The sequence below is a fragment of the Rhinoraja longicauda genome, chromosome 36, assembly GCF_053455715.1.
Source record: "Rhinoraja longicauda isolate Sanriku21f chromosome 36, sRhiLon1.1, whole genome shotgun sequence".
NCBI lineage: Eukaryota > Metazoa > Chordata > Chondrichthyes > Rajiformes > Arhynchobatidae > Rhinoraja > Rhinoraja longicauda.
In genome coordinates this window covers 2,553,208-2,563,369 of record NC_135988.1, presented here as the reverse complement: position 1 = coordinate 2,563,369, position 10,162 = coordinate 2,553,208, and the positions used below count along the sequence as shown (strand labels likewise).

General features: G+C 46.5%; 1 protein-coding gene across 1 annotated transcript in view; it reads right to left on the bottom strand.

Moving 5' to 3' along the window:
• Positions 1-8,238: 8,238 nt before the first annotated feature.
• LOC144610257 (scavenger receptor cysteine-rich type 1 protein M130-like) overlaps positions 8,239-10,162 on the bottom strand; it is a 73,202-nt gene continuing 71,278 nt past the window's right edge. Inside the window, exons 17-20 of the mRNA XM_078428846.1 lie at positions 10,007-10,117; positions 9,733-9,864; positions 9,128-9,287; positions 8,239-8,727 (exon numbers count right to left, since the gene is read on the bottom strand). Coding sequence (XP_078284972.1) covers positions 9,133-9,287; positions 9,733-9,864; positions 10,007-10,117 — 398 coding nt within the window. The 3' untranslated portion in view covers positions 8,239-8,727; positions 9,128-9,132. The remainder of the gene's footprint in view (positions 8,728-9,127; positions 9,288-9,732; positions 9,865-10,006; positions 10,118-10,162) is intronic.

The following is a 10,162-nucleotide window of genomic DNA, read 5'->3' as shown; positions in this document are numbered from 1 at the left end:
AGAATAAAAAATGTATACAACAGAAAAATTGTGCGAAAATTCTTCATATATTCTCAGTGTCTGTCCATTCAATAGTGCCATGCTCAGTGATCTTTCTGTCTTTGAACATTACACCGTTGGTCTCTTGAGGTGATCTCCCTTCCTCAGTTTGAGGGGTGTCCCCACTGTGTTCTGCCCTTCCATACCCAACAGTGAAACGACCCTGGAAAGTGGTCGTCCCCCACAGAGCCTTGGTGTTGGCTGCACCAAGCTTCAGTGCATCGCTCAGCATATAAGAAGCTTGAAATGGGCCAGTCGGCAACATTCCCTGATGAACAAATCGCTGTGCTGGGAGTTTTGGGCAGACCAAAGAGAGTTGATGGAATTTCAGCAGCATTGGATGCCTGTCTGGGAACATCAATGGGAACAGCCCACAAATCAGAACTGTTGGGGATGAACCATGGCAAGGATTTTTGCATGGTTCACCAGCAGTGTTGCAGTGCTGATTTGTTATGTGCCGGAGCTGTCACGAGTGACAATAGACAATAGACAATAGGTGCAGGAGGAGGCCATTCGGCCCTTCGAGCCAGCACCGCCATTCAATGTGATCATGGCTGATCATTCTCAATCAGTACCCCGTTCCTGCCTTCTCACCATACCCCCTGACTCCGCTGTCCTTAAGAACTCTATCTAGCTCTCTCTTAAATGCATTCAGAGAAATGGCCTCCACTGCCTTCTGAGGCAGAGAATTCCACAGATTCACAACTCTGACTGAAAAAGTTTTTCCTCATCTCAGTTCTAAATAGCCTAGCCCTTATTCTTAAACTGTGGCCCCTTGTTCTGGACTCCCCCAACATTGGGAACATGTTTCCTGCCTCTAACGTGTCCAACCCCTTATTAATCTTATATGTTTCGATAAGATCCCCCCTCATCCTAACAGCAGCCGCTGTTAAATTCCCCACTGGTTATTTTGGCTTTATTTTACAGAGGTGCCGGAGCGGCGCTCCGGTGTACTCCGGCAGCACTGCGCCCCTCCCTGTTCACCAGACCCTCTTTGCAAATTCATACTCTGCGAAGAGGAGAACAACCTCTCCTCTCCTTAACAGTTCAAGAGCGTATTCATCGATATGCCGGATCTCCACAATCTTTTTAGGAAGTAGAGGCGTTGATGGGTGTTCTTTATGGTTGTATCAATGTGCTGGGTCCGGGACAGGAAACAATTAGTCATTTAAATGCATTCACTTTCATATTTCATGAAACACCAGGTTATTTCTCTATTTACCTACAGACCATCACAGAACTCAGATTGCAACATTTTCAGTTTATATTTGATGGTGTCACACAAATGAAACAAAGATTTCTTATATGACTCAAGGAATTTTAGGGAATAAATTTAGAGATACCATATTAAATGTTAACTATCTCTCGACATTCTCAGTATTAATGCAGGATATCGACCCAAAACATCAACTACCCCTTTGGCTCCATAGATGATGTTTGACATGCTGAGGTCCTCCAGCAGTTTATTTTGTATTGGATGATGCATCCTAGTTGGCTGCTTGCTCCACACCTCGACTAGAGCATCGTTGCTTGTGGCTGAAGAGCCCAACGCGGGAGTGACAGTCTCTGTGGCAAAGGTCACATTTGTGTGTGGTATCTGGTCTGTTGAAGTTGCTGCGCTCCTTTCTGCGTGCCCGCTTGTCTGCCGCTGCGTTCATCAGTTTCTCTTCCCCCGTTTTGAGATGTTGGTTCAGGGTACCTCTCCACCTCGTGCGGTCAGCTGCAAGGCTCTCCCAGGACTCCACATCGATGTTGAGCGCCTTCAAATCTCTCTTGCAGACATCCTTGTAACGTAGCTGGGAGCGGCCGATGGTTCTCCTCCCAGATGTCAGCTCTCCATAGAGGATGTCTTTTGGAATACGGCCATCCTCCATGCGGTGGACATGGCCCAGCCACCGCAGCCTGTGCTGCCTGAGTAGAGTGTACACACTCGGAAGGCCAGCGCCAGACAGAATCTCGGCATTGGACACTCTGTCTTGCCAGGATATACCCAGGATACGGCGGATGCTTCTAAGGTGGAAGGTGTTGAGTCTTCTCTCCAATCTGGCATATGTAGTCCATGTCTCACTGCTGTACAGCAGCGTGCTGTTGGCACAGGCATTGTAGACTGCTATCTTTGTCTTCACTGTCAGCTTTGGATTGGTCCACACTCGAGTTGTGAGGCGAGCGAGAGTTGTAGCTGCCTTCCCGATCCTCTTGTCAATCTGTGCGTCCAAGGAGAGTTTGTCGGTGATGGTGGAGCCGAGGTACGTGAACTGATGGATGGCATCGAGTTCATAGTCGTCGATGGTGATGACAGGCGGTGCCTCTGTATCCTGTCCCAGGACGTTCATCTTCTTCAGGCTGATGGTCAGCCCAAAGTCCTTGCAAGCCCGATAGAAGCGGTCAATCAGTGACTGTAGTTCCTGCTGGGTGTGGGACACAACTGCTGTGTCATCGGCGTACAACATGTCTCTGATGAGAGCTTCACGTACTTTTGTCTTGGCTCGGTGGCGGGTGAGGTTGAAGAGCTTGCCGTCTGATCTAGTACGCAGGTAGATCCCCTCTGTTGCGGTGCTGAAGGCATGTTTCAGGAGCAGAGTGAAGAAAATCCCAAAGTGTGTGGGAGCGAGGACGCAGCCTTGTTTGACGCACTGCGGATATCGAAGGGCTCTGAGAAACTGCCATTGAACTGCACTGTCCCCTTCATGTTGATGTGGAAGGATTCTATCATGCTCTGCAGTTTTGGTGGGCAGCCAATCTTTGGGAGAGCCTTGAATAGGCCATCTCTGCTGACAAAGTCGAACGCCTTGGTGAGGTCAATGAAAGCAATATACAGGGGCATCCGCTGTTCTCTGCACTTCTCTTGCAGCAGGCGAAGGGAGAAGACCATGTCTACTGTTGACCTTCCAGCTCGGAAACCGCACTGTGACTCTGGGTAGACACGTTCTGCCAGCTTCTGCAGGCGGATCAAGATGACCCCAGCAAAGACCTTGCCGACGATGTTGAGGAGGGAGATGCCTTTGTAGTTGTTGCAGTCACTTCTATTGCCCTAGTTCTTGTAGAGGGTAATGATCGTAGCATCACTCATGTCCTGTGGTACAGCTCCTTCTTGCCAGCACTGGCAGAGGACTTCATGCAGAGGAAGTAGTAAGGTAGTCTTGCAGTGCTTGATCAGGTCAGGGGGAATCCCGTCGCTGCCTGGGGCCTTGCCTCAGGCCAGGCTGTCAATGGCCTTGCTGAGCTCTTCTACCGTCGGCTCTCCATCTAACTCATCCATGGTCTCTCGATGGTGGCAAGGGCTGAGGAGGGCACAGTGTTCTCTCTTGAATAGAGGTCGGAGTAGTGTTCCACCCATCTCTCCATCTGCTGGCATTTGTCTGTGATTACTTCCCCAGTGGAGGATTTGAGGGGGGCTGTCTTGCTCTGGACTAGTCCTAGTGCCTTCTTAATGCCATCCTACATTCCCCTGATGTTCCCTTTCTTTGTCCCGCCCCCCCCCCTAACATCAGTCTGAAGAAGGGATTCGACCCGAAACATCACCCATTCCATCTCTCCAGAGATGCTGCCCGACCCGCTGAGTTACTCCAGCATTTTGTGTCTACCTATTGAGTATACTGTATGTTGGGAGATCATGTTGCATTTGTGAGGCTGCATTTAGAGTATAGTGTTCAGTTCTGGGCTCCTTGTTATAGGAAAGATGTTCTAAAGCTAGAAATGGGACAGAGAAGATTTACAAGGATGTATCCAGGACTTGAAGGTCTGAGCTACAGGGAGAGGTTGAGCAGGATGGGACTCTATTCCTTGCAGCGCAGGAGGATGAGGGGTGATCTTATAGAGGTGTGTAAAATCATGAGAGGAATAGATTGGGTAGATGCACAGAGTCTCTTGCTCAGAGTAGGGGAATCGAGGACCAGAGGACACGTGTTTAAGGTGTTTAAGGGAGCAGATTTAATAGGAATCTGAGGGGTAAATTTTCAACACAAAGGTTGGTAGGTGTATGGAACAAGCTGCCAGAGGAGGTAGATGAGGCAGGGACCATCGCAATATTTAAGAAATAGACAGGTACTTGGATAGGACAGATTGAGAGGGATATAGGCCAAACACAGGCAGGTGGGACAAGTCAAGCTGGGACATTTTGGCCGGTGTCGGCAAGTTGGGCTGAAGAAGGGCCTTTTCCCATGTTGAATTACTCTCTGACTCTATCTGCAACTTGATTTATTTGCATCTTCCTTGGTTTTCCCAGGTCAAGTTGTTACATGAGATATTTGCTTTCATCGCCCTTCACGCTATCTACATTTTGTTTTGATTTCTGGCACTTCGATTCTTTCTTATTCTTCATATTTTTCCAATTAATTCTAATATAAAACAACAGGCTAAACAGCTACCCAATCAACAGGTTGCTGTTCCTCACAAAGCAACTATTTTCGTTCACACTCTGTAAGCATTGCAATTCCTGAACCAAACTGCCTTCCACAAATCACCACCAGAGCGCGCTATCTACTTTAAATGCTCTGTTTCCAAGCTCCCAACATCACACTAGAATGATGGTGGTTATAAAATTATTACCACCAGAAAAGATGTTGGCTATATTGATATTATGTGAGATGCAGCAAAATTTTATTTCAGCAAGATCACATTTCAGCAACAGATGCATTCTGTAAACCTGTAGTTCTGTGCATTTATTTTACAGGACAGGTGATATACAATGTGGAAACGTGGATAAAATGTGAACGTGGGTGGCTCAATGCATTAACACTCAGTTTCAGCTAAGGCTCCAAGAATAAATGTTTCTCTAGCAGCATTTACACAGTAGGTTCAAAGCATTAAACAGTTTTGGTTAACAGTTTGTATTAAATCTGTATTCACACCTCTGTGACATTAATTATCCATCAGTTGTCATCTTACATCCAACTGTACCTATGAGAATATTTGATGTAGCTGATTAAAGATAACCAACATTGATATTGATCTAATAATAACTTTTTGTGAAGTTTTCGACCATTGATTTACACTTGCAGGGGTGTCAAAGTACCTGCCCGCGAAGGGGTCCAATCCAGCCCGCGGGATGATTTTTGGGGGGCAGCTACGTTGTCAATGGTCGTGTGGAGGGCGGGCGGCATTTATTGCGGCATGTCGGGGTTGTAGTTAGAGGCACGCGTGAGTGGTCGCCGGGAGAAAGGTGGCGGACTACATTTCCCGGCGGACAGCGCGACGGGAGGGAGGGAGGGTGCGGGCGGGCGGGCGCAGTGCCAGTCGCAGTCCCATCCAAAGATACTTTGGTCCCATCCGGCTCGGCGACGAGAGCTGCGAGTCGGTGGCTGGAGCGGGGCTGGGTGTCAAGTCAAGTCAATTTTATTTGTGTAGCACATTTAAAAACAACCCACGTTGACCAAAGTGCTGTACATTTGATTAGGTTCCAATAGAAAAAAAAATGAAAACATACAGTAGCACGCAAACAGTTCACAGCGCCTCCTCAATGAGCCTCAAACGCTAGGGAGTAGAAATATGTTTTGAGCCTGGACTTAAAGGAGTCGATGGAGGGGGCAGTTCTGATTGGGAGAGGGATGCTGTTCCACAGTCTAGGAGCTGCAACCGCAAAAGCGCGGTCACCCCTGAGTTTAAGCCTAGACCGTGGGATAGTGAATAGCCCCAAGTCGGCCGATCTGAGGGACCTGGAGTTAGAGAGGGGGGTTAGAAGATTTTTGATGTAGGGGGGGGAGTGTCCATTTAGGGCTTTAGGGTGTGGCGGAGCGGAGCTGTGCGACCGACTGGAGTGGACTGGAGGCGCCGACAAGAGGAAGATTAGGTACTACGATTTACCCGATTTCTTAAACATAATCTTAAATAATCACCATTGCAAACCATATCACCTTTGACTCGTTCAACTCTGGCTACATTAGAATGCAGCAGCCTGCTTTAACTGGACGTGACTGCTCACTGCAGGCAAGGATAACGAAGTGTAAAGCAACATTAGCAGTGAATCAGCAATTCAGAATAAATTCATTTACTCACAGGTCTGTAAATATTGTCTTTGTACAGGTGTCCTCAAACCCAACTAATTAAAAGCTCACAAACATCAAGCTGCCACGCATCATGAGCTGACCTTTATCTCATTTCTTCTCCCTCACCACCCAAGCACACAGATTGCTGGATATTTCCATTCCCTTCCATTTGTGATTTCCTCCTGTCCCGTTCCTTAATTCCATTCTAGCATTTTCCCTTGAACTTACCAACAAGAGAACGAACATACAGTGCCCTCCATAATGTTTGGGACAAAGATCCATCCATCATTTATTTATTTGCCTCTGTACTGCACATTTTGAGATTTGTAATAGAAAAAAAATCACATGCGGTTAAAGTGCGCACTGGCAGATTTTATTAAAAGGTATTTTTATACATTTTGGTTTCACCATGTGGTTTCACCAATAACCCCAAGGAAGAAAGAAAACACCACAGAAACCCCCAGCCCCTACTTTCAGTCTGAAGGACATTGACCTGGAGGAATTTCAACTGGACAATTGTATTTAACTGTCCAGGTGGTTATTGTGGGAAAATTGAAAGTCTTTAAAAAATGGTTAAGTATTTTGCTGTCTGTGAACCAAACTGCTTTACCACGTTTGCCCAACAGAGGGCAGCAGCAACCGGTACGACAGACCGCAGAAGGCCGCCGACATCAACACAAAATGCTGGAGTAACTCAGCAGGTCAGGCAGCATCTTTGGAGAGAAGGAATGGGTGACGTTTCGGGTTGAGACCCTTCTTCAGACTGATGTCAGGGGAGGGGAGGGGGAGATTTATAGATCAGGTTCGTGTTCCCAACCCTCTTACAAAGTAAACAAATGGGAGGTGGGGACAGTAGGTGAAGTGTGTGGTACCGGGAGCTACTTGGTAGAAATTGGAGGAGGTGTTAAAAGTGTGCACATCATCCAGTCGACCCCCACAAGGGATGGACCTGTACGAGAGCAAAGCACAGACCAATCAGATCTGTCAGACTTTGGTATTATTCCAAGTTCAGATGTAAGATCAGACTCTCCAAAGAAAGTGGAGACAAAGGTTAATGATCCTGAACTTGACTCATTCAGAACCACAAGCTGACACTTCCCCTAAACCACTTAGCAGATCAGAAAGTGTACTTAAACCCGCTCTATTTGCAAGGATTAGCTAGAGCTCCCGGTTGAGACTATTTTAACATCCCTTCCCATTCCTCTCATGGTGTTTCTGTTCTCAGGCTCCTCCGGGGCTAGAGGGAGAACATGCGCAAACTGTTAGACCAGCACCTCATCTTCCGCTTGGACAGCCTACCAGCCAATGCAGGAACATTGAATTCTCTCATTTCTAGTGAAATACCTGAGCCCCCCCCACCCTCGGGATAGCACAACGTGGTCCCACCATCCCCATCACCGCGTACGCTCCTCTCCTTCTGTCTCACATTGTCCATCCCTCTTTACTCCGACCACATATTTCCATTTTATTGCCCCACTTTCCTAACGCCAGACGCCTTCCCACCCTGCGTCTTTACACTTCATTCCCCTTCTCCTTATCTGGCACCCATTTGTCTCCATTTCACCTCTAGTCTATTTCCCCAATTACCCCCTCGACTGCTCCTACCTGTCACTGTGCAGTCTTTCCACCGTCCCGACCTCTCGTTTCCAGCCCCTCATCCCCTACATCTGTCTGAATGGAGTCCCGAAGAGAAAACATTATCTATTTCCCTCCACAGATGCTGACTGGCCCGCTGAGATCCTCCTGCACTATTTATTTGCTGGTTTCCAGCATTTGCAAGTCTCTTGTGCCTCCTGACTTTACAGTTTGCTCGCTTTCTCTCTCCTTTTTATGACCATTTGGCGAGCGGTTCACGAATTTCTAATTTCACTTCTGATATCTGCATGTGCTGATGGGAGCTGAGGTTGCGAACGCTTCCGCAATGTATACTTCCAACTCTGGCAGTGTAAAGATAGACACAAGAAGCTGGAGTAACGCAGTGGGACAGGCAGCATCTCTGGAGGGAAGGAATGGGTGACGTCTCGGGTCGAGGCCCTTCTTCAGACTCTACTCTGCTGCTGCTAAATATCTAGTGCCAGAACTATGTTTATGGGTTTTTAGGCTGCATCTTTCGCTCTCACTTTAAGATTACAAGCAATCTAATGGCTGTTGTTTCAGTGTGCCCGAGACGGACACTCGTTTTCGGACAAAAAAAGAACACGATCAAACATCCTCTGAAATATTTATTGTTTTCCGGGTATGTCCATTAAACACGGAATGAAAAAAAAATATTACTGACCATAACCAAAGCAATGTAAGGCTCGGCAAAATCGAGATTGCATTAAGTTAATCTCCCGCACTCTCTTAGGCATTTATACAGGATTTGAAAAATAGGCACCATAAAAAGAACTTCCGATAATTAGATTATTATTTAAAGAATGTCACTTTGATCTCTCTTCCACAGAAATATTTATCCAGTCACATTCCAGCACGCACGCATTAAGCTAAATAAAGATGTTTTCATGCAAGCTTTTGGACAAACATCAAGCGCATTGATCTGAAAGCAAATCATATCGATTATACAGTGTTTGCGATAATACAGCGAGTGAAGACAATGCAGTGGACATTTGCTTGTTCATGTTGCTGGAAAGGTAAGAGGCATGTGCTGTCCGATCAAACACAGAACTTTTTTCATCACTTCAAGACTCGCGTTGGAACAACGTATCTGGGGAAAAAAACAAGTTAAAACATTGGGGCGGGTAAAATGCAGAATGGAATTAAATACAAATAGTGGGGATAATATTATTCCCTTTAATTTGTTTTAGTCTCTTAATTAGAGATGCACAGTGTAATCACACCGAAAGTATTACTCTCCTGTCCATTAATCGATACTGGGCGTCATGAAATAATGTGCAGGCAATTTAAAAGTAACAATGTTTTCATTTCAACGCAAATATATGGAATTTTCTCCCTGATAACTTTAATCCGATTTAGTATCACAGATATATAAACTCAGTCATTTTTCATTCTGTGGGAAATCCACGTGAATTACACAACTCCTCATCCGTACATCACTGGTATCGGGATACAGAGAGTGGAAGCAAACAATGAAACGTTTTCATTACTGCCTTCATGGCTCTGATGTAAAAGATGGAAACGAGCCATCGACGCCAATGGGTGCTGCAAGGGCTGGGACTGTGAATGTGCCGCAGTGAAGTTTGTCGTTGCTGTTTGTAGAGCCGGCAGGCGGGAATGCAGGATCAGTGACAATCTGCGAAGTCCGCTCTGTGGGAGTGATACAGAATGACAGGCATCTCAGTGCGTGAGAGACGGCATCGCACGGCGAGGTTTGTCCAATTATGGAAGAACAGCGACATCGGAATAATCATCAGTGCGGATTGTACATAATTCTGTTTTGTGAAAGGACTGTTGGCGCACTGTGACTGGAAATGGGTTCTGTTTATCCCCGCCATTCAAGTGCAGGTTCACAACACAGTATAAGGAAAACAAAAGCCGACATGAACATGCAATATCAGATAGTCGTGTTGTCCACATTACAGTCGGCAGTGGCACCTTGTTGGAGTGAGGACAGAACTGCCCGTGGGCCACTTTCTCGGAACATTGTTTTTTGTTTTGTTTCAGGAAACCTTTTAAGCACGGAAGTGAAAATAGAAAAATAAAATCTGCGGAATGTTTTTCCACAAAGAAGATTGGAAGAGACTGAACTCACCGTCATTGTCGACATCACCGCCGGCAGCTGTGATCTTCAGAAGGTCATCGTCGCCAGCGCCAATCCGGAACTGACAGCCCGGAGAAGCAATGGTTTCACTCTCAGCATCGTCATGGGCGTCCGGAACCAGGTCTAGGAGGAAGCATGAGCCAGAATGAGACAGGTCCCACTCATTCCTCGGCGGACATGTTCGCGCACATTTCGATGTTCGTTTCTGATCACAGGCAAAATAAAATAAAATAAGAGAAACTGAAAAAGCAAAAGTTGTACCAACCGCGAACACTGGAGGAGTTTCCTTCTGGACATTCTTGTGCAAGAAGAGACCCATCCAGAGGGACGCTGGTGTAATATTCGAGGTGACTGATGGATTCATTGGAACCAGAGTCTAGAATTCAACACAAGCGCAAGCGAGAGTTATTAAATTCTCCAA